Source organism: Ursus arctos, unplaced genomic scaffold (genome assembly GCF_023065955.2).
Source record: "Ursus arctos isolate Adak ecotype North America unplaced genomic scaffold, UrsArc2.0 scaffold_22, whole genome shotgun sequence".
Taxonomy (NCBI): Eukaryota; Metazoa; Chordata; class Mammalia; order Carnivora; family Ursidae; genus Ursus; species Ursus arctos.
In genome coordinates, this window is record NW_026622897.1 from 60736054 (window position 1) to 60760083 (window position 24030).

The window sequence follows — 24030 nt, forward strand, 5'->3', positions numbered from 1 at the left end:
TGTTGGTTGAGGTGCAGGAACTAAGAGAGCTCTCTGAGGAACCCCCAGAAATTGATGGGGCTCCTAACTGAACTTCAACTTCCTCATCTGTGAAATGAGAGTCAGGAACTGACCCCACCTCCATCTAGAATTCCTTTGAATTCTTCTTGTTTTCTATACAGAGGGAGCCAAAGCAGAAAAAGAGATTATGAGTTATCTCTGGGAACTGACTTCTTTCCAAAAAGAAAAGGGAGGTAATGGCATCACTGGGGACAACAAGTGACATGGTATTAGTACAGAGCTAGGTCAAGTCACAGTAGAGTTTCTAAGACCAGAGGTCTGTGACAAGATATGGTTCATTTCCCACACAGAAATTCTAGAAGTTTCTAGAAAGATGGGAAGCTACTGTTTACTTAAGCAGCAATCGATCGATCACAAATACAGAGTCAAAGGGATATCCATTATGACACTGTACAATATTTCCTGTAAATGTTGATATTGAGATGCTTCTCATGATCCAATCTTGTAGAATGAGCACAAGCCACAGTTTATTTTATTTAAAAGCTTATTTCATAGAAGAGAGCCCAGTCACATGTTTGGTCACTGCCATTAACATTAAATTCCACAGTAGAAGAGGTTATAAACAGCTTCTCGAGGAGGAGGGGATGCTAAATAACTAAATTTGAGCCATTGATGGTAAATGTGGTTGTTCGTAGGGACTCAGTCCACATGGCCTTTCCCCATGTCCTATGTTCCAAATTTTCTGATCCCGTATTATCTAATTTTCTTTTCTGTTTGCTCCCCTGACCTTCCACTCCTTCCAGTACCTATTAATTCAGTCTCTCATCTCTCCATTCCTTTTTACAGTCTGTCTTCCCCCCCCCCGTTGTCCCTCCCCTCAACCCCCTCCTGACCCTTCAGCTCTACTGTCCCATTTATCTGCTTCCCATCCTACTGCTCCTACCCTCCGCGTCTCTCATTTCTCAGTCTCTCTGCCTTTTCCATTAGGACCCTCCTTTTGTGTCTCTGCTATATTACCTTTGTCCACAGCAGGACATTTCTGCTTCTCTTTCCATCCATTACTCAAGCTGGTTTTGACAGAAAATGAGTTCCTGTCGTGGGACGTCTTTTTATCTGACTGTCCAATCTTGAACGATACATCACTTATCTGAACACCCTTTACCAGATTCCTTATTTTAGATGGATTCAGGGGGAATTCCAAATCCCAGGCCCCTTTATGCTTTCTAGATTTCATTTGTTCTTTAAAATACACGCACTCCTGCTTTACCAAGGGAGAAACTTTGAGGGAGAACTTTAGCTCAAAGCTTGAGGAGGTCTCTTTTTTCAACATGTCCAATAAAAACTGCAGACTGAGGGTCATCTCCTCATTCTCTGCCTCTTTCTCATCATCCAGAAGCTTTTTCAGTTCTTTCCGGGACTCTTTCCCCAACTGGCTCTAGTCCTCTTTCACCAGATAGGACATGGCATGAAGAAACTCCTGGAAGCTAATGTGACAGAAGGTATAGAACGTCTTGAGGATATGTTCCTCTTGGTAACGCGTGCTGCTCGGGAAAGCATTGAGGTTGGTCCCATCTAAATTGTGCTTCCTGAGGTCAGCTTCTTCAAACATGAACCTCCAGTGCTGGATCCCCTCAGCTGCCAAGGAGCACAGACCGCTCAGGACCCTGTGCCCAGTAAGCTTGGAGCAGCCTGCATTGTCGCTGGGCGGCAGGAAGGTGGAGACATAGGCCATGAAGATGTCCGTGCCGTTACTGGGAGTCTCTGAGATCTCTCTGCCCCTCTCCATCTGCTCCTTGAGCCAGGAGCAGATCACCCAGCAAATGCCTGGAATTTGACATGATTTGTAGAGAACGTCATTTCCTTGTACAATGTCAAAGGCATTTCTGGCTTGCTCCTCATCTGTGAAATAAGAGCTGAAATACCTCCTCCTCTCCTCCTCCGAGAAGCCTAGCACGTGAATATGGAGCGATTGCTGCAACAAGGGCTTCAGATTCTGCAAAGCCACCGGCCGGGTGGTGATAAGGAGTGAACACATGGGAAACAGCTTTCTCCTAATTAGACGGTGCAGCACGGTCTCCATGGGGCTCGGACTCAGCCTCTTCCAGCCCTTTGCAAAGGGCCTCTGCAGCTCGTCAAAGCCATCCAGGATGAACAGCAGCCGCTTCTCCTCCCTCAGCATCTCTTCGACGGGCGCTCGGTTGTCCCCACAACACCAGAAGAGGAGCTGGTCCGGGTTGCCCTCCTGCAACAGGACCACTTCTCTGCAGCTGACATAAAAGACATAGTCAAACCGGCCTGGGTACAGGGTGCCAGGGTGCCAGCGGCCCAGTCCAGCACTATTTTTCTGGCCAGCGTTGTCTTTCCGGTGCCGGCGGACCCCTGTAGCAGCACCGTGGGCGGGGTTTGGTAGGGCTTTTCTCCTGGATCAGAGTCTCCACTGAGACAGAGTCCAACTCCTGCTCCAGGACGGGGCAGGCGGACGATTCTGGGCTCCCTGGGCTAGACTTGGCCTCCAGGAGCAGTTGATTGTAGCTGCCACAGATCCCTCCCTCTTGCCTCTCCTCCAGGCAGCGCACACGCTCTCGGTATATTTCTCTGTAATCTGAGCCAGACACATGGGGTGTTAGCGGGTCAGACGGGAATAAAGACAAAGACGGCCCTTCAAACTCTGGACTCTGCTGTGTAGTTTCATCTTGTATGCTCTCTAACTCGTGTCTACCTGAAGGTCATACTTCGAGCTTCAAGGGGAGGGGCCCCTGGACATGTGTGTTTACCCGCACACAGACACGCACGGTGTACCTGTGCACATCGGTATGAGTGTGCAAGTGTGTGTGCATATCGGTGGGCTATGAGTGGGTGTCTGTATCCACACAGGCTCGTGGGAGGGCGCTTATGCAAGTTCGTGTATTTTTGTGTGACAAAGGCATGTCGGCGTGCATCAGCACGTGGGTGTTTGTAAGAATATGCAAGTGTGCAAAAGTCTCCATGTGTGTGACTGTCCGAGTGTTTCTATGAAACGGCCCCGTCTGAAATGGTGAGGACAGAGTGGAGAAAGGAAAGGGAAGCTGGAGGATGGTGAAGTAAGTAATAGGAGCCTGTTCTTGGTCATGATCAAGCCGGAGCTCTAGACAAACCAGCTCCCGAGCCAAAGCCATGAGTGTATGTCAGAAGAGCTCTCAGGTGTGACAGGGGCCTATGGACGGAGCACAGGCACCTCCCCTGGCACCCCACGAGAAGGGACAGAACTTCTGGTTTCCATGCCCACCCTGTTCTCTAGGACGGCATCGATCCACCAGGTCCTTGAGAGAGCAGGACGCAGGAGCAGACTGTCACTGTGGGAGGCAGCCTGAGCTGCCTGCTGGGACAGCAGCTAAGGAAAGATTTGACCCCCACACCCCAGTGCCATTTCTGCTGGTAGTAGAAACCCCTTCACCAGCACCACCCTCAATCTCTAAGCCCCCCTCTTCTACTCTCCTCTTCTCTGGCACTACAACTGGAGGTAGGAGGTGGGGCATTACGGCCACAAGGTAACTGCCATCTTCCTATAAAACCCCACCCTCCACTCAGGCCCTACCCCAACAGCTGTCAGAGCCTTCAGCTGGAGACCACCAGGACCCTGGGCACTGGTGCTCCTTGGCAGAGACAGAAGGCAAGAGTGAGAGGCAGCACACACTACAGGCTGTGGTTGTCTCTGGAAGTGTCATGGGGGCGGGGGAGTCCTGATGGCACCCTGAGCTGCCCTTGTCTCCTGCTGTACTCACCATTCAGACAAACGTGGCTGAGCTGGTCCACAGATTCCAGCAGGTTCATGACCCTCAAGACCCCGAGCACCACCTTCACAGCCTCCCGTGCTCCGTACAGGGAAATCAGCCGAGAAGCCAGGTCCACCGCGCCCAGGCCCTCCAGCTCCCTACGCACCAGCCGCGGCCGCCCTTCAAGCAGGCTCCTGTCCCGTAAGTGGAACTTGAATAGCTTGAAGCTTTTCTCCTCAAGATCGCTCAAGGCCCAGAGCAGTGCATCCCGGGGGTTGTGGGTCTGGGCCATGGTGTTGGCGTGAAGGGCTGAGTTCAGACCAGTGACTGGGAGAAGCAGGAGAGAGGGGAAGATAGGCGGGTGCTGAGGGAAGAGCAGCCTGCAGACACCTCAGCCACTCAGCTTTCTGGGTGCTTAGCAAGCTGCTGAGCGCAGGCCAAGGGAGATGAGAGAGGTGCGTGCCAAGTTCCAAGAAAGGTGAGCAGGTGGGGCAGCAGGGAATGTTCCTCCTCATTCCCCACGGTGCCTCTTTGTGAGCTGACGCGTGTCCGGGCCAGCAAACAGGAAGGAAGGCACGTGGGTGTGTAGTTTCTCGTATCTCTCCATCTCTCTCCTCCCGCCTCTTCCCTCTCACGCGCACTGTGTATCAGGCCCTAAATGCCTGCATAAGGCAGTTTGGGTGAAAAATATATATCTCTCTTAAGTTTCACTAGTGAGTGCCTCCCTGACTTTGTGAACCTACACAGACTTGGAGCATATTTGCTGGGACTGCTGAGGAATGGCTAGAAGGTAGAAACTCTACACTCATCAGCCCCTCGGCTTCACGCAGGATTTCAAAGCTGGAAGACTTCTAATTCAGATAAGGAGACGAGTTCAAATAATAAGAGAAACAGCCGCTTTGAGGGCTCACTAATTATTATCTCTTTTGATCATCACAGAAACTGTCACGGGGATCGCTTGAGATGAGAAATTTGACAGGGAAGAGTGGTTTTCCAGAACTTTCCAGAGCTGGCCCAGTGGACAAAGAGGGAGGATTTAAATAACAGCCTCTGATCAGGGTAAATAGGGACAGAAAGAGGTGAAAAGACAAAGCCATCCAAGACAGAAGCAGAAAGCTGGTCGTTAGACTGACTGCTACCCACACTGGAGGCGTACGTAGACATGAAGCAGCAGGGAAGTGAGAAGAGGATCTTGAGTTGTGTTTAAAATATAGAACTAACACATTGGTGGGGTGGCAGTCTTCAGAAGAAGAGAAGCAACCATTGGCCGAAACTTTCAGAGGCCAAAACTAGCCCTCTGATCTATAGTCAATGCGGAATCCATCTCTGTAGCAAAACGTCTGAGAGCCAGAAAAAGGCATTTGGGAACAGGGAAAGTTGCTGAGATTCAAATATCAGCATCTTAACTGCACACCAAAAACAGAGAAAAAAAATTCAGGAGTATATTAGAATACAAGGGACTTTGGGTGCAAGTCATGGGGTAGTTTGCAAAAGCAAGCCTGTTGACATAGGAGCGATTTACAACAAAGCTTCAGACTCCCCTGAAAATCTCTGCTGTTGGCGGAGCTAATTCAGGAGAGAGGAACAAAAGGTGGCACCAGAGGCTGCCAAGGGGTTGTGGGGTCTAGGCTTCAGGCCATTTGGACTCAAAGAGCTGGAGGCAAGGTACCTACCTGATCCAAGAGCCCAACAAGCCAGGTCCTGGGGACTGAGCGGAAACAGATATTTTAGTCAGACCGCAAGCCAAGCCTGGATCCACTTAGCCCAAACCCACTGGTTTACGTCTGCTTGGTGGTGCTCGTATTAAGAGGATGGGCGGGGGCTCCTGGGTGGCTCAGTCGGTTAAGTGTCTGACTCTTGATTTCAGCTCAGGTCATGATCACAGGTGGTGAGATTGAGCCCCGTGCTGGACTCCACACTGGGCGTGGAGTCTGCTTAAGATTCTCTCTCCCTGTCCTCCCCCCATATCTCTCCCTGTCCTCCCCCCATATCTCTCCCTCTTAAAAATAAAAATAAAAACAAAACAAAAAAGGACGGATGGGATGACCCTGAGACCTCCCCTTTGATACCTGCCAGGCCCTGGCACACATGGGGCCGGAACAGATGAAGCGTGCTTGGGCCTCCTCGGAGCAGCACAAACACCCATACTTTCCATCTGACTCAGTGGTGAGTACTGCTCACCAGAGGAGAACTGGGTCTCACTCCTCCACATAGGAGGGGCCAAAGGGATGACTTGTTTTGTCACCAAGAACAAGAAAGAGCCCAGCAGCCCCTTCATCTCCTCTCTGAAGCCCCAAGGCTCTCCTACAACTTGAGCCGGGCTAGGTTGAGGCAGTTTGACTTGAGAGACAAAGGAATTGAGGCGCTGTCACCACCGCATCCTCGGCTGGGCCACCATTTCTTTAAGTTGTTGAAACCACTGGAGGATGTGCTTGACCAAAGTGAAAAGGGAGAAGGACAGGAGCTCCGTGAAACAGGAATCCAAACAAGGAGGAAAACAAATCCCTCAAGGTCAGAGGGCCTAGAGCACTGGGACAGGACAGAAGCCCTGACTGAGAAGAATGGGATGCTCAGACCATCTCCAAGGGAAGAAAAGAACTGACAGGCTAACCGATGCTGCCAGGCCCTCTGGAAGACCCTACTGAGAGGCTACTAGAAGGTATGGAGAAACTAACATTAAGTACCAAGAAAACTAGACAGATGGATAAAATTTAAAAATACTAGTTCTAAGAAAAAAAATAAGAAAGAAGTTTACTAAGAGTAAACTACAATACTCAGGTGTAAATAATGTTTGCATAGAAATAATAACAGAACAACTGAATATTGATCTAACTAAAATGTATAATATAACCATATTGAAAGGACAGTGGTGGAATGTTCTGGAGTGTTCTGGCAAGGAAGTCAACAGATAATGCATAAAATTGATGAGTCAAAAGGTAGCAGTAGACATGTATTATTTAGAAGTGCAGAGATGCAAGAAGGAACAATTTAAATATATAACCAGCTGCTTCAGAGAAGAGAGACTGGACGTAGTAGTGGGGGGGGGTTGGGGAGATGGACCAGGAAAGTACTAGATTTGGAGCATAAGCTTTTTAATGTTAATTGACCTTTTAAACTATGAGCATATATTCCAAAAAAATAAAAATTATCGCAGTAAGAATAGGGGATAAAGAAGTAGAGATAGTAATAGTGTATTGCATATTTGAAAGTTGCTAAGAGTAAATCTTGAAATTTCTCATCACAAAGAAGTTTCTGGAACTATTTATGATAACGGATGTTAACTAGATTTACTGTTGTGATCATTTCACAATATAAACATATTGAATCATAATGTTGTACACCTGAAATTAATACGACGTTGTACATCAACTAAACCTCAATATGAAAGAAGAAAGAAAAAGAAAGAAAGAAGAAGGAAGGAAGGAAGAAAGGAAGGAAGAAAGAAAGAAAAAGAGAGGAAGCAAGAAAAAGAGAGGAAGGGGGAAAGAAAGGAGAGGAGAGGAGGAAAGAAAGAAAAAATAATGTGTATAGACATATCTTTCAGGAAGCTTGGCAACAAAAGGAACTGAGAGGTCCTGAGAAGATGTGGGGAATGTGGGGCCAAGAGAAGGTCTTGTTTGTTTTAACATGGGAGAGGGTGGGAAGGATTTGAAAGCTGATAAAAATCATCCGACAGGGGCGCCTGGGTGGCACAGGGGTTAGGCGTCTGCCTTCGGCTCAGGGCGTGATCCCGGCGTTATGGGATCGAGCCCCACATCAGGCTCCTCTGCTATGAGCCTGCTTCTTCCTCTCCCACTCCCCCTGCTTGTGATCCCTCTCTCGCTGGCTGTCTCTATCTCTGTCAAATAAATAAATAAAATCTTTAAAAAAAAAATCAACAGAGGGATTGGGTTAGAAATGCAGACGAGAGGGAAGTACAAGGGGAAGAGAATGGGGCTGTGGATTGAGGTAGGACTCAAAGCAAAGGCAGAAGATTGGCCATTGACAGGAGGATGGAGGGAACATCTCCATCCATGCCTGAGGAAGTGACAGGGTCGTCGGCAGAGCAAGGCAGGTCTGTGGGTTTTGGGGTTGGATGAGGGTACTCCTGTCTGGTGGTCCCTGTACTCTTTATGAAGGATGAGTAAGAGCATCTCCTAAGACTGTGGACTCTGAGAAACAAACGGAGGGCTTCAGAGGAGAGGGGGGCGGGGAATGGGATAGGCTGGTGATGGGTAGTAAGGAGGGCACGTATTGCATGGTGCACTGGGTGTTATACGCAAGTAATGAATCATCGAACTTTACATCAAAAACTAGGGATGTACTGTATGGTGACCAACTTAATAAAAAAATATTAAAAAAAATAAAGGCCAGTGTTACATTTTCAGGGATTTTGAGAGCCAGTTATTACACTGCTAGTAACTCGAAGTCAGTCATGGTAGGAGTATTTGTACTATAGAAATTGGCCAATGCCAAAACTAGGGCCATTTTTTTTTTTCAGGGAGCTGGCTGTTAAACACTTACTAGCATACCACTGAATGATATTCTAATACTCATAATAATAATATTATCTGTTATAATATTCTAATTTGCATAATAATTCTATTGTATCTAATTCTTTTATAATAAATTCATATTCTAATATATATTCTAATATATATTATTAATTCATAATACTACCGTTGATAATGTTCTAATCCTTGGTTTGGGTTGTAGGTTCTGTTCATTGGTTAAAAAATGAATGAGTGTTCTACTTCTTGGTTTGGATAATAAGTCCTGTTCATTATGTTACTTAAAAAATAATGAGTGAGGGGCGCCTGGGTGGCTCAGTCAGTTAAGCTTCTGCCTTTGGTTCAGGTCTTGATCTCAGGGTCCTGGGATGGAGCATGGCATCGGACTCCCCGCTCAGCGGGGAGTCTGCTTCTCCCTCTGCCTCTGCCCCTCCCCAGCTCGTGCTCACTCTCTCTCACTCTCTCTCCCTCAAATAAATATATAAAATCTTTTTAAAAATTTTTTTTAAATAATGAGTGAACGATTGAAACAAAAAAGGAAGTTCATGAATGAGCCAAAGTGTCATGAACCAAAGATAGAAAAAAGATAGAAAGATGATAGAAAATGATAGAAAAAAGAGCACTAAGTTCCTTCCATCTGGGAGACATCAAGTGTCAGAAGAACCTCCACTAATGAATGTGGTCCGTGGGCACCTGAAAAGTCCCATCCCACTCTCCGAGCAGCACACCGGGCTGCAGGATCGGGGGATGGGCACATCCAGTCCAGTGCAGGTGACATTCACCACGCAGGTCTGAGGCTTCAGGTCTGTGACGCTGCTGCCTTTCAGCTGTGTGGCAGCTGTTCCTCGCCACCCCAGCCCGGAAGGGCTTTCAGACAGAGGCCCTCTGTGCAAATCCCAGCGTAGCAGAGGAGTGTCCCCGCACTACTGGAGCAGAACTTCCCGAAACCTGGGGCAGTGAGCAGAGACAAACTGTGGGAGGCAGCCTACAAGCCTGCCTGTGCCGGGACCTCATCTGCATAAGGGCAAGTGGTTGGCTACCCAGGTAGGGTTCCCGCACCTCCCTGCCCCACCAAGAAAGCCTCAAGTCCCACTTGCAGCGCTGAGAGAGCCTAGGGCTCCCCCTCGTGGCCCTCCCACAGTTGGGGCTGTAGTCAGAGCTCCCTTCACTCCAGCTGGTCATTGAAGAGATGGGATGGGTTTATCAAGACAGGCCCTAATTTTAACATGAGCCTGTAGTTATGACCTTCATCTTTTCAAGCATACTGCTCAGGAGAGCCAGGATCCCAGGTGTGATGGTGACTTTTCTGTGTTAATTTGACTAGGGAACAGGATCTCCAGATATTTGGTCAAACGTTATTCTAGGTGTGTCTGTGAAGGTGCTTTTGGATAAGTTGAACATTTAAATTGATAGACTGAATAAAGCAGATCGCCATCCCTAATGTGGGTGGGCCTCATCCAATCACTTGAGGGCCTACATAGAACAAAGAGCTTGTCCCCACCTGGCGCAGAGGGAACTTCACCTGCCTGGCTGCTTGAGCAGGACACTGGTCTTTTCGGGCCTTCAGACTCAAACTGAAACATAGTCTCTTCTTGGGTCTTGAGTCTGCCTGCTTTTGGACTAGAACTACATATTGGCTCTCTTGGCTGTCCAGGTTGCTGACTAAAGATCTTGGGACTTCTCAGCTTCCATAATCACGTGAGCCAATTCCTTATTTAAATATATGTATATTTAATATATATATGGTCCCTCTGGAGAATCCTGACCAATGTACCATGTGCACAACGCTTTTCCCATATTCAAGGGGATAGCTCATCTTCTCTCTCCCCATGCCTTCTGCCCTTTCCTGATGAACCTAGGCCTCAGAGTGTCTGCTTATAGCATTCAGCCTGCCTGGATCCCTGTCAGTGATTGGAAAGCCAGCGTCCTGGATGTATGTATTTCCTTGTCCTGGCTGGTCAGCATCCCCAGGAAGACCACGCCAATGATCTCTCCCCACCTGCCTCTTAGCTATATGGCTGGGGAAAAATACAAACGCTAACCAGATCCTTGAGGTCTCCAGGCTCATCCGGGCCCCCCCATAATCGACCAATGCCTTCGATGGCTCACTCTTGGTCTCTCTTCCACCACGCAAGGGCTGAACCCCACCCTTGCACTGCCATTCTTAACAGATCACCTTGACTCCATTTCCCTGAGGAAAACCTCACTTGACAGGAGATCCTGCAACTTCCCTTCATTCCCCAATTCGAAGTGTCTCTGATTCTTCATCCATCTCTTTCTCTTTTCCTCCCAGAGGGAAAGGTCTTCAGGCCATTGATGTAAAGGCAAAGTGTCCACACCCAACTCAAATACATGGGCAGGAGGTCCCAAGGGTGTGCATGGTCAGTTTGGGGCAGCAACGCGTCTTCATCAGAGGTGATTCTCTCCTCTGGCCTTCTTCCCATGGAATGATCTCAAGGGATCCGCCCTTGCTAAGGCAGACTCCCACTAGGCCCTCGTACGGGTGGCCACAGCCTAGGGCAGCCTCTGTAGCACGTCCCTCATCTCGTGCAGGACCATCACTTTCATCTGCCTTCTCCATTCAGGTCCTTCTCCCCACCTCCTGTTTCATTAGAAGGCTCTCCTTCTCATTTCAATCTTTCTCTTTCCTCTAAATCCTTATCCCTAGTTTCAAATATACTTAAAATGTTTCCAGCCTTAATTGTCCCCTTCTCAGCCCTACTGTTCCCCCTGCTACTGCCTTAAATGTCTCCTCTCCTTCCCACCAACTCTCTTGAGAGAGTACCCAGCACTCTCTGCCATCAGTTCAAACTAACTGTCCTCACACGTGAATTCTTATCAGGGCTAAGAAGTCCAACCTCACCCACCCACCTTGCCAACTAGATGCCAGGACTTGACCTAATTAAGGGAGTTGGTTAGTTTCCTGACAGGCAGATATTATCATTCCCACTGTACCAAGAAGAAAACTGAGACTCAGAAAAAATTACAGATTGCCCAAAGTTACGTAGTATGTTAGAGTCAGAGCTCCTTCCAATACACAGCAGTGAACTAGCTACTGCATAGAATAACTGCTGTATATCAGGCACATGCTAAGAGTCTTAGAGAGGGTCACTCATTGAAACCTTTCCCAAAGTACAGACTAGCATCTCCACCTGACCACTCTACAATTCTGCTTGGATGTCTAATAGACATCTCAAGAGTGACATCTCCAAAATTGAACTTAGGATCTTTTCCCAAAAAATTGTTCCACTTGCAGCTTTCACTGTCTCAATTGATGACAACTTCTTCATTCTAATTCAGCACACACACACACACACACACACACACACACACACAATTGGGCTCATCTTTGATTCCTCCATTTCACACCTCACATACAATTTCTCAGAAAATCCTGTTGTCTCTAAAGGTATCCCTGTTCTACCCACTTCTCACCACTTCCACTGCTACTGCTGGCCTGGTCCCCTCCACCATCACCTCTCTCCCTTGGTTACCTGCTCATCTCCTTAACAAGTCTCCCTGCTCTTTCTCTCTCATCTCCTCTCCTCAGCAACCACCCCACCCCGGCCCATTCTATTCTTCTCAAAGCAGAGTGATCCTTTTAAAACTCAGACAGATCATGACTTTCCCCTGCTCCAAACCCTGCAATGGCTCCCCACCTCCCTCAGACTAAAAGTCGAAGTCCTTACCATGGCTTAGGATGTCCTTAATGATCTGCTCCACAAGCCCTCTTCAAAGGTCCATCTCCTGCTCTTTCCTGCCATGATCTTAACACTCCAGCCACCAAATAGCCTTGTCACACACTCCAAGCCTGCTCCTGCCTCAAAGCCTTTGCACTGGCTGATCCCTCTACCTGGAGGCTGCTCCCCCCAATACAGCCAGCTCCCTCTCCTCCTTAAATCCACTCAGATCTCACATTCTCGTTGTTACCTACCCTAACTCCTGATTCCCCCTCATTCCCCGCTAATTTCTCCTTTTTCACAGCACTCATCACCTTCTAACATTTTATATAATGTATCCATTTGTCTCTCTCCACTAGTTCGTGAATTTTTCGAGGACAACGATCCTCGTTTTGTTCATTGATATATAGTCCAAGCGCCTAAAACAGCGTCTGGCACATATTCAAACTGGTGAATGAATAAGCCACCGCACTGACATCTTATGACGCTGTCAAGAAGTGCCTTTAAAAGGCACTTCAACATTCACCATCGCTTTGAAGTCTGAATGGAGAAACTGCGACCCATTCTCTGCTCTCTGGGTCCATCTGGCGGCAGCTGCGCAGACGGAATTGGTCCTCTTCTCTCCGCGCGGTCCCAAGTTTGTTCGGAACTATCTAACTCGGTTCTCACTGAGTGTTCATCGGACCAAAATCAAAGAGCACAAACTCAGAGCAGGAACTTGTAGTGCCCTGAGAGGCATCCCCCGTAACCAATAGGCGCAAAGATCTAGTTCACGTGGTGCATATTCAGCCTATCGGATCCCAATATTCTTCAACTCACCCCCTTCCGCTCCTAGCTCCCTCTCTCTGGACAAGATGGCCACTCCGGCAGCCCCGGCGAGTGCTCCTGCCGCCACTCCAGCTCCAGCCCCCGCCCCGGCCGCGGCCCCAGCCTCGGTCCCAGCTCCGGCCCCAACCCCAGCCTCAGCGCCGGCTCCGGCTCCAGCGCCGGTCCCAGCTCCAACGCCGGCTCCAGCCTCAGACCCGGCGACTGCAGCGGCCACGACTGCGGCTCCAGGCCAGACCCCGGCCTCAACGCCAGCCCCAGCGCAAACTCCGGCGCAGTCGCTGCCGGGTCCTGCTCTCCCAGGCCCCTTCCCCGGCGGCCGTGTGGTCCGGCTGCACCCGGTCATTTTGGCCTCCATCGTGGACAGCTACGAGCGACGCAACGAGGGCGCTGCGCGTGTTATCGGGACCCTGCTGGGTGAGTGGTCAGACCGAATTGACGTTCTCTTCTACCTCCCATCTCCCTTTTATCTTGCTCACTTCTCGTCCCAGCCTCATTGATCTCTTACCTATTCCTTTATTCCACCTTCCAGCCGCGATTTATCTCCTTAAGGAACTTGAACTTTCCTGCCAGATTGCTGTCACTTTGGTCGACATAAAATACGTAAGGAGTCGTGAGTTATTGAGTAAATACCGTATGCCGAATGATTTACGTTTTGTTTTTAATCTTCCCAGTATTATTTCAGGTCAAGTGTGATTAGCCACAGACTACCAAAAATGAATTCAGATGCTGACTAGAAGTCGAAAACGTTTGGCTCCCTAAACCCCGTGACCTCGCCCCCCCCCCCCATTCTACGGACTAAATGTCTTTATTTTTCAGGTGTTTACAAAGACGTTTTTAACCAGTTGGCAAAGGAGTGGGGACATCTGTAAAAAGACACCCCCTTCAACAAGTAAATGAAAACAAAGTTGGGCAGAAACTCCTTCAGGGTTTCCATAATATTCTGCTTTCCTAGACATTTAATCCTGGTCTTTTGTAGTCTCCCTGATATGTTAATTTGTAAAACTGAGAGGCAGTAAAGAGGGATTATTGATAATATGCCCCTTTCTCTGGGGACTGCTGATCGCATCAAAGTCATTTTCACTCCATCTTTGTCACCAATTTTAGATACCTTTGTGGATCCACTCTAGCCTCATTCATCGTTTTTCTTAAATATGTAATAGTCCTTCCACCATAGAAGACAATGGGTGTGTTGCAAAGAGGACAAGATTTGTAGGGAGGTTTCTCCAAATATTAATCATGTGCGTTGGGACAAATTACCTAAAGTCTAGTTCTTTGGGGGGCTACTTAGTCTTTGCAAGAACTGAATTATTACCCAAAGCATCTAACTACTGACGCACAGTAGGTACAGAACCGCTATTGGTTGCCGTCCTGCTCCACAACAGGGCTATACACTCCCCTCCAAAACCCGCACGTGTGCGCGCGTGCGTGCACACACACACACACACAAACACACAGTCTTCTGCTCTCTGTTTTTGAAGGTTCAGCATTTTACAGGAACTTCAGTTGTTCCATTATCTTCCAGACATTGTCAGGGTTTTCCTCAAACCTTTGTATTCTCTTTATCACAAGTGCCTTCCCTGGTTTCCCTCATTTAAGTTCCACTCATTTTCCAGGATTCCAGGAAAAGTGTTAAATATCAGTCCTTTATCTCACACTACCACCCTCACCTCCATTCTTAACCTCCCAAAATATAATAGTATTCTGTAACTGTGTCCTGTTTTCAGCTTCTGTTATAAATGATTTTTGCAACACTAACTTGGCACTTGACAAATGCTGATTTACTCTTTTCGCTCCACTGCCAAATGTTTCAAACTCACTGGAGCTATTTAACTAAAGAAACAATTCTCCACCCAGGGAGAGCACTAAGTGCCCCAGATACTGTAGTAACCCTAGTTAGACCAACTATTATCTAGATCTTTAGATCCTTCTTCCAGACTGGGATCATGGTACAGTGCTAGGTCTTATAGAGGCAGTACTTACTGAAGATTGAAACAGACTGCTCACTAGGAGCTTATAAATTTTCTCAGATATTAATTCACGGAACATACTTAATTTGGTTAAATGAAGTCACTGGTACCTTTTAAGTACCATAAAACTGTTAGGTATTTAGAATTCAAAGTTTGATAAAACAACTTCTTCTCTAACATTAAATTTAAGATGAAGATCTACTTATATGCAAATAATTAGAATACAATGTGATAAATGCTCGAATTGAAAGGTATTATAGTGGCATGGAACTATAGAAGAATGAAAACTTCAGAAGTTTGAAATGGTCAGCTTTATTGAATGCCAGTGAGAGATCAAATAAGATAAGGCATATTTATCCACTGGGTTTGGAGGCATAGTTTCAGCTACGGGAGCAGAAACCATAGTGAAATGGAATTAAACAGACACCGGTGTGGCAGCATTGCGGGCTGTGGTAGAGGGGGACGTGCTTGAAGCCTTGTGTGGGTGGTGCTAGTAGGTTAGAGAAACATGGAGAACTCAAGGGACTAGCAGTCTTAGGTCAAGAAACAAATGTAGTGGGAATAAAGGTATCAGAACTAGAATAGAAGCTTGTAGTAAAAGATTAATACTGATGTTTAAGGTTCACAGGTAAAAGTTTTCTGGATGATGATGGGATTAAGGTTATGACCATGGGACTGGATGGCTGAAGGGAGGTACAGGTGAAGCTCCCTAAAATTGTATTCCGAAGCTAGGCCTCTGTATGGGTGGCCTACATAAACATTGTCAGAATTTTCCAGGTAGTTTTGCGGATTGAATTATAAGAGAAAACCTAGTGGCTGGCAAGTGAAGGTCACAGAGTGAAGATCTGGCACAGAACCGGTAGCAGGAAAGAGCAGATAGCAGAAGAGCTTGTGAAGGAAGAACAGACCCTGTTTGTTGGTGGTTAAAGAAAACAGTTCACTTCAGAGCTTCAGTTTTCTGGAGAATCCTGGTTCCATTGATGCACATGGCTGAACTTGGAGCTTATAAGTTCAATTTTTTGTTCATTGACATTGAGGAAGCTTCTGAACGCATTTGGAAAGTGGTTGGAGGCTGTTGACAGCTCTAGGGTTTTATAACACGTGGACAATTCTCTCTCACAGGAACCGTTGACAAGCATTCAGTGGAGGTTACTAACTGCTTTTCAGTGCCGCACAACGAGTCAGAAGATGAGGTGAGTGGGTGCTTGAGCTGCCACTGTGTGGTCTGTAGCTGTTCGTTCGCTAGGCTCTCCTTAAGGCTCCCCCTCCCCCCTGCACAACATGTTGAGCTCATAACTAGAAGTTCTACAGTTCAAAGAGCTTTTTTCTTATGTGTACATACTTGTGGGGCCTCTTTTGTCTCCTGGGGGTGGCTCCTTGTCCTTTCCTTCTGTTTTTTTCTATGGACTTCTGGCTTCTTAGCTTCCTTTTCTGCCTGCCTTCTTAGGTGGCTGTTGACATGGAATTTGCTAAGAACATGTATGAATTACACAAGAAAGTCTCTCCAAATGAGCTCATCCTTGGCTGGTAAGTCGGAGTGGGGGGATGGAAAGTTTCGGTAATTGCCCAGCTTTTTGCCACCAGATGAGACGTTATACTGTCTTTTGGAGACAGAATACTGGGAGTGTATTACCTCAAGGATCCACGAATTTAGTGTGTTTACTGGCAATTCTGGTCTCATGAGGCCAAGAATATTTACTTCGAAATGTAGCTTTTACTGAGCAAGTATTTTTGCCCTGCTGGTGACTTAATAATGTTGTAAGAGCTCTGAGAGTCAGACTTTGATTTGATTTGATACAGTTTTCAGGTTATTTATTCTTTTTACATTTGGGGTGTCACTGGGGGGTAACACTACCATGGGAGTGTCAGATACCGAGAGATACCCATGTCACCATCGTGTTTGATCTTAATGTCACATGTAGACATGAATCCACACTGTTCCGTTTTCCAGGTACGCTACAGGCCATGACATTACAGAGCACTCTGTGCTGATCCATGAGTACTACAGCCGGGAAGCCCCCAACCCCATTCACCTCACCGTGGACACGAGCCTCCAGAACGGCCGCATGAGCATCAAGGCCTATGTCAGGTACCAGTGTTTTGGGACACAAGGGCATAAAAGGCTGTGTAGGTCATACCATGTCTGGATGACACCCACCTCCCCCCAAAGCAGGTTTAATCCTTCAGTATATAGCTCATTGCCTCCTAAGGAAGCTCATTCCTCACTCTTAGCAGTTATCGTTAGAAGGGTTTTACTCTGAAACAAAATCTGTCCCTGAAACTCACTGATACCAGTTGTACCCCAGACTTCTACTTATTGCTCTTTTTTTTTTTTTTTAAGATTTTATTTATTTATTTGACAGAGATGGAGACAGCCAGCGAGAGAGGGAACACAAGCAGGGGGAGTGGGAGAGGAAGAAGCAGGCTCATAGCGGAAGAGCCTGATGTGGGGCTCGATCCCATAACGCCGGGATCACGCCCTGAGCCAAAGGCAGACGCTTAACCGCTGTGCCACCCAGGCGCCCCTCTACTCATTGCTCTTAACGAGTTTCAGATGACAGCCCTTTAGATATTTGTACAAACTGTAACGTTTTCCATGTCATCTTTTCTATATACTAACTCTTCACGGCTCCTGTAGCTGATTCTTACGTGGTATTTTCATCACGATCCTTCACCACGTTCTGTTTTTCTGAGGTCACCCTTTTGTTTGCCGTTATCCTGAGAACTGAACACAGTACGTGGGGTAGTACGGATTAAAGGGTGACTGTCCTTTTTTGAATACATCTGTTACCCCAGGGTAGAGTACACTTTTAATGACAATAACATTATAGTTTTGACACACTGCGCTTGCAGGCAGCTGACATGCCCGTTGGCGGGGAGGTTGGGAGAGGTACAGAGGCATGCTGAAGAAGGGGCTGCCAGAGGGGTGCAAGGGTTGTCTTTCTGGTTAGAGCGAAGGCCTTTGTTAGTGCCTATCTTACTGAGTTTGACTTTATGCTGCTTGTGTGTGTCCTGATGTAACCAGTTAACCATGATGCAGAAAAACAATGGTGGGGGATGCCAGGTGCTTATGGGCTAGTTGGTGTACCACTAAGCTTTAGTCATTGCCTGATTTCTTAGCCTTTCCAGATATTTCAGACCGTTTGAAAGGAATATTGTTGACATAGTAAAGGCACTCACCTTTAGTGAGATTACTTACAGCACCCAATTTAGTCTTGGTGGGCTGGAGTCAGTTGGCTTGTTTCAGTGCTGATAAAGGGCTGGCTCAGTCTCATGGAAGACCTGTCCTGTTTCTTCTTTCCATGGGCATGAATATCTGAGCAGCCAGCTCCACAGGGAAATCCAGTGTCTTGTTTCATTACTGAGATTGCACAGTGAGTGAAGCAGTGCTCTGAAGGGCCAGGTCACGTCTGAACGTGGGTGCCCTCTCGCAGGCCAGGGCTTATGTGTGGAATGAGCTAGAGGAAAAAAAGTGGCCATATGCCCCCCAGTGTTCATAGCAGCATTGTCCACAATAGCCAAATTGTGGAAGGAGCCGAGATGCCCTTCAACAGATGACTGGATTAAGAAGACGTGGTCCGTATATACAATGGAATATTACTCAGCCATCAAAAAGAATAGTTTCACATTTGCAGCAACATGGACGGGACTGGAGGAGATAATGCTAAGTGAAATAAGTCAAGCAGAGAAAGACAATTATCATATGGTTTCACTCATTTATGGAACATAAGAAGTAGGAAGATCGGTAGGAGAAGAAAGGGAAGAAGGGGGAATGAACCATGAGACTATGGACTCTGGGAATCAAACTGAGGGCTTTAGAGGGGAGGGGGTGGGGTATCAGTGATGGGTAGTAAGGAGGGCACATATTGCATGATGCAGTGGGTGTTATATGCAAGTAATGAATCATGGAACTTTACATCAAAAACTTGGGATGTACTGTATGGTGACTAACATAACATAATAAAAAATTATTATTAAAAAAAAAAAAGTGACTTGCTCCCACAAGATCTCAGATATAGATGGTTCCAGCCTTCTTATCTCAGAACCATGGAACCTGTACCCTTGGTATAACTGCTTTCCAGCCTAGACTAGGAAGCTCTCTCCCAGGTCCATTTGTTTACCTTGACTTCTCTCTCCCCAGCACTTTAATGGGTGTCCCTGGGAGGACCATGGGGGTGATGTTCACACCTCTGACAGTGAAATATGCATATTATGACACTGAACGCATTGGAGGTGAGTAACCTTCCCATACCCTCTTTTGAGGTCTAGCATTTTTCAGGGGAGGGGTTTGCCGCTCTCTAACGAGTGGAGGGCCTTGGGTGGGTTGAAGAGGAACCATTGATCTGAGGTTTGTTTATAAAGGTCATTCGCCTTTATAAATGGGCTTCCAGTAATTATTTGTGGAATTATTAGGGGTGGGAAATAAATTATCAGCACCAGAGGCTATGTGGCCATTCATATAAGAGCAGAACCAGTGATTAGCATACTGGGTACAGAAGTTGAGCTCTAGCAGGAGGAAGAAAAGCTAAGAAGGGCAGGCAGGGGAGTTTAGAGAAGTTGGCTGTGTCCAGAGGGAGGTGGGAAGGTTAGCAGAATGGTTAGAGATCATCTCTTTCCTGATGGGATGACTGAAATCTCTGTGCCTCTTCTATTCCCCATCCCACTCCCACAGTTGACCTGATCATGAAGACTTGTTTTAGCCCCAACCGGGTGATTGGACTCTCAAGCGACTTGCAGCAAGTAGGAGGGGCATCAGCTCGCATCCAGGATGCTCTAAGCACAGTGTTGCAGTATGCAGAGGATGTGCTGGTGAGGAGGGGGAAGGAAAGAAAGGTGGAGGGCATAGATCTCCACTCAGAGATCACTGAGAGGTGTGCTGGCGAAATGGCAGTCCTCGGTGGTGAGAATTAACTGTGCCTCCTTGAATCTTTGTTTGGTGCTCAGTCTGGAAAGGTGTCAGCTGACAATACTGTGGGCCGCTTCTTGATGAGTCTGGTTAACCAAGTACCCAAGATAGTTCCCGATGACTTTGAGACCATGCTCAACAGCAACATCAATGTGAGTGCCGTCCCTGGGCTTCTGGGAGTTTGTGTCTTCCCCCACCTCAGCTCATGCACAAATGCGAAGGGAGTCGGGGGAGATGACCCGGAGGGGAACAGAGGAGGAGGGAGGAGGAGGGGCTTTGCCTTTGGCCCCTTGCAGTCCAGGTTGGGAGAAAGGAAGAGATAGTATATGTGCTTGGAGGTGCCCCCGCCTTCTCTTCCTTGATTCCGTTATCTCCGGTACTGCTGATACTACTGTGTCTTGTTAACTGGATTCATGGTTGAAAAAAATGCTAAATCCAGAGGTTAATGAAGATGCATTTCTTATTTCCCCATTTGAGTTCACAGACGCTCCCCCCTCTATATTGTACCCATGGATCTTGGCTAAAGCACCCCAAGTTTATTGGTGTATCAGTAGAGACGAAAAAGTGTTCTCAAACATTTCCTTCTTATCTTCCACCTTCGACTCCTGCCCAGCCTCTTCCCGAGCTGCCCTTTACCCAGGACTGTCCTCATACCCAGTGCTCACCATGAGGCTGGCGAATGACAGACCTTCTGCTATCTGCCCAACCCTCACTCACTGCGGCTTCTTCCTCTTCCAGGACCTGCTGATGGTGACCTACCTGGCCAATCTCACGCAGTCACAGATTGCCCTCAATGAGAAACTTGTAAACCTGTGAATGGGCCCCACGCAGCACTCCTGCCAGTCTGGGCCACCCTAGGACTCAGAATGCAGTGAAGTAGAATGGTTTTCTTGTGGTTTGAGTCACACTGAGTCAGTCAACTGCCTGTGACTCTAAATAAATATAGCCCACCTTTTGTAAATGAATTCATCTTACATGAGTTTACTGCTGCGTGGGGGGGAAGAACTGTTGCAGGGCTCACACAGAAACCAGGAAGTGAATACTCTGGGTAGAAGTAGATATATGCTTATGACTCTCCATCAGTGGTTGCACCCATAGCCCAAGCTCAAGCCACTTTATCTTCACCTGACTCCAGACTAGATAGTCTTCTTTGCACACTGGTTTTATAGAGATACTTTATTCCCACTCTTTTGCCAATGATTAGAGCAAACTAGACCTCCAAAAAATAGATTTTTATCAGTTCTCTTCCATAGCACCTTAAACGAACGGCAGTATAGAGTGTTGCCGGTGTAGTTAGGGGTACCTGGAGCATGTGCTAGTGAGTGAGTGGAGAGCAAAGAAGGAGTGGGTACAAATCTCAGTCCTGGGACCCATGAGTACATGCTGGTGGAAAGACAGTCTTCTGAGAATTAACTGCACTTGACCACATTTTTCTTTTGGCTTTCAGTCTGGAAAGGTGTCCACTGACAGTACTCAGAGCCATTTCTTGATAAGTCATGTGGTTTCCACAGTAAGTAAAAATGAGACTCCATGGAGGGAAAATAATTCAAGAGAATTGGATACTCAATCTGAACTGAAAGAGTAGAGAGTGTGGTCAGAGTCGTAAACTACTTGAATAGTTATTTCAAGAGCTATTTGCACTGTGGTTTGGGGAGGCAAAATTTAGGATCTATAGATTAAAGAGATTTCCCCAAAACTCCAAATTTCTTGAGTAGTATATGTAACTTGAGACCACCCTTGGGTTATGTGGAGATCTGCCAGTGGCAGAATCTAAGCAAAGACTAGATGACGTTTCCCAGGGATTTTGTAGGATAGAGGTAACCTCAGACAGCCTTTTCATCTGATATCCTAGTTCTGCCTTAGCACAGTGAGATGTCTTAGGTTGAGAAAAAAATGGGACATTATTCAGGAACTGAGGGTTGGTTACATATTGGAGTGAGAAGGTGAATGAAGGCAAGTGGGTATCAAAAAAGCCTAGATCCTGATTCTGTTTCTGAGACCTATAATCTTAGGAAAGACAAATCTGGGGGTCATAAGATGCAGATCATAATAATACATAGCCCATTAGAGTATTGTGTGAATTTGATGAAGTAATGAATATCAGGTTAATGTGCAGACAAGAGTGCCTGGTAAGAGTAAGCATGTTGTAGGAAGTGGTAGCTGTTAGGTCTAAAGCTGAGTGCAGTTCAAAGGTAATAAGAAACCTGTGAACCCCATCCTGGATCCCAGTTCTGATTCTAATATGTAACCTTAGGAAGATATGTATAGTAAGGATACTTTTTTACATGTAGGCAAACATAAATACATGAGATGATAAAAGATGCCAAACTGTGAGGTTAAAAACAGCATCACAATGAGAAAAGGGTTGATCAGAGTTCAAATGTTTGTGTTCTATTTTTTGGGTGGGTGGTTTAATACCAACTTTAGTTTTTTTAAAGACGCGTGCTAAAATTGCAAGGTTGATCGCTGAAAATACATATAACCTCCAAATGAAAGTGATAGGAAATAATGGAATAAGAAAAAGGAAAGAAATTTTTTAAAATTGAGAAATGAGAAAGCATGAAAAAAGTGGGTAAAACACATTAATAAATTTGGCAAAAGTAAGTCCAGATATAGTAACTACAATAAATATAAAAAGGATTAAACTAATGGGGGGGAAAAGGATTGAATTTTACAGCAAAACAAACCCCAGCCATACTTTGTTTGCAGGAGACACAACTAAAACATGGACACAGAAAGTTGTCCTGCAACTGTTAGCGGACAAAATGTTGAATAAAGAAGACTAGTCTCAGGAGACAGTGCATATTAAAGTCACAGTGCAAATCTAACCCTTCCTCTTTCCCTTGAGGCTGCTCAGAGCCTGGTACCTTTGACCCTTCTGAGAAGCATAGAACAGGGGACAAAAGAAATATCATCTCTTAAGAAGTGTACTGTCTTCAAGCCGAGGGCAGCCAAAAGCATTTCTTCTAGAATTGAGATGATAAACCTACAGAGGCCCAGAAGATTTTCACTGAGGAGGTAAACGTAGACCCTGGGGATGGAACTTGGAAGATGGTAAGGAGGTGTTCCTGGGAGTGAGAATAAGCTGAGCGAAGCAGAGGTAGGCTGTGGCCTGGACACAGTGAAGAGACATGGTGCAAAGGACAGCTAGCAAGAGAATGGTTGACGCAGGCTTGTCAGCACCAGAATAGCTTAGGGAGACCTCTACGAAGTTTCTGAAAGAGAGGAGTGCCTTTCAGGGTGTTGCTGTTGGTCATCTGAAAGGTAACCCATCTTCTGTATCCCCAAAATCGTGTCCAAACATTCCGCAGACCTTAGCCACCCCAAACTAACTAGTCCTTTCCACCCTAAAAACCCCTCCATTTCTCAGCCCCTCTTCCCCACTGAAGCTGTTGGGTGCTAGTTTACTCAGTGTCAGCTTCGTTCTGGTGGTTGCTTCCATAGAGAACGTTAGTGTCATAGGCATAAATGGCATATTCCCGTACTGTCCCTTTTACTTCCCTGTAAATCCCTTCCAATGGACAGTGAGATCATGAGCATTTTGAAATTAGGAGAATCCTTCTCAGTGGATGGCCTAACCCTAAAATAAAGTACCCTGAGCCCTTGGACATCTGGATTCTAGAAGTACACATTGACTCATGAGAGAACAGATCGATGCCACAGGAATGCATCCTCCGGTATACTGAGCCTGTGGACTTCACCCTGTAAGAACACTGATTCTGGACCACTTGACCCAGTGGGTTGATAGACGCCAAGTGGCAATGAGTCTGTGCAGGTATCTCAATGACACACTGATAGTGGGTATTAACCCTGTGCACACTAACACCGTTTGCTGTGTATTCACTGTTTATTCCTTTAGTGTTAAGATTTTAGTATTTGTCAAATATCATGCCAGCACTAGGTGAATAATGTGCACTCCATGTTCCTGGCCTTGAGGTCACATTTTGGTGGGGAACAAAAGTAAATAATTAGTTGAAAAATGGTAGAAAATGAGTGCTGGATCTAGCACTTACCTGAGTACCTGTTGGTCAGTTCATAGTACAGAGGGAGCTGCACTCAGAAAAATTGAGTACATTACTTAAGGTAGGAAACACAACTAGTAAGTGATGAAACGATTTTAATTCGGGTCTGGATTTTTTTTTTTCTCTAGTCCTCTGTTAAACAGTTTAGTGGCCCAATGAAATAATAGAGCGAAAATGAGCTTAATAGGAGCATATTACAAGGATTGACCAGCTCTGTCATAGGCAGCCTGGGAAGATTCTACACAGGACATGATACTTGAGCTGGTCTTTATTTTTAACAAGGAAATTAGGAAAGAATAAATGGGGCAGAGAAAACACATTAAAAAAGGCTTAACCTTTTCAGAACCTAAAGAGGCTAATGCACGAGGCAGACCATAAGGGCCCT

General features: G+C 46.5%; 2 protein-coding genes across 3 annotated transcripts; one reads left to right on the forward strand and one right to left on the reverse strand.

Moving 5' to 3' along the window:
- Positions 1 to 955: 955 nt before the first annotated feature.
- Positions 956 to 4044, reverse strand: NLRP10 (NLR family pyrin domain containing 10). Its single transcript, XM_026486150.4, is given in 4 exon segments — positions 956 to 2311; positions 2314 to 2429; positions 2432 to 2602; positions 3762 to 4044. Coding segments are annotated over 4 exon segments (1926 nt in total).
- Positions 4045 to 12752: 8708 nt separating this feature from the next.
- On the forward strand, positions 12753 to 22146 carry EIF3F (eukaryotic translation initiation factor 3 subunit F). 2 transcript variants are annotated; one of them, XM_026486181.4, is made up of 8 exons: positions 12753 to 13164; positions 15840 to 15910; positions 16165 to 16244; positions 16669 to 16806; positions 18859 to 18950; positions 19390 to 19526; positions 19662 to 19775; positions 20362 to 22146. In XM_026486181.4, the coding sequence occupies exons 1-8, from the start codon at positions 12777 to 12779 to the stop codon at positions 20437 to 20439; spliced, it is 1098 nt and encodes a 365-aa protein (XP_026341966.1). In that variant the 5' UTR covers positions 12753 to 12776; the 3' UTR covers positions 20440 to 22146. The 2 variants fall into 2 exon arrangements, with proteins under 2 accessions (XP_026341966.1, XP_048073134.1); XM_048217177.2 differs by having other exon boundaries at positions 19662 to 22146.
- The last annotated feature ends 1884 nt before the right edge of the window (positions 22147 to 24030 follow it).

Bases quoted from the DNA above. Each gene is read 5' to 3' on its own strand.
- EIF3F (XM_048217177.2), top strand. From the start codon at position 12,777: ATGGCCACTCCGGCAGCCCCGGCGAGTGCTCCTGCCGCCACTCCAGCT. The intron at 13,165-15,839 runs GTGAGTGGTCAG...TCTCTCTCACAG, and splicing joins TGTTATCGGGACCCTGCTGG to GAACCGTTGACAAGCATTCA. The intron at 15,911-16,164 runs GTGAGTGGGTGC...CTGCCTTCTTAG, and splicing joins ACAACGAGTCAGAAGATGAG to GTGGCTGTTGACATGGAATT.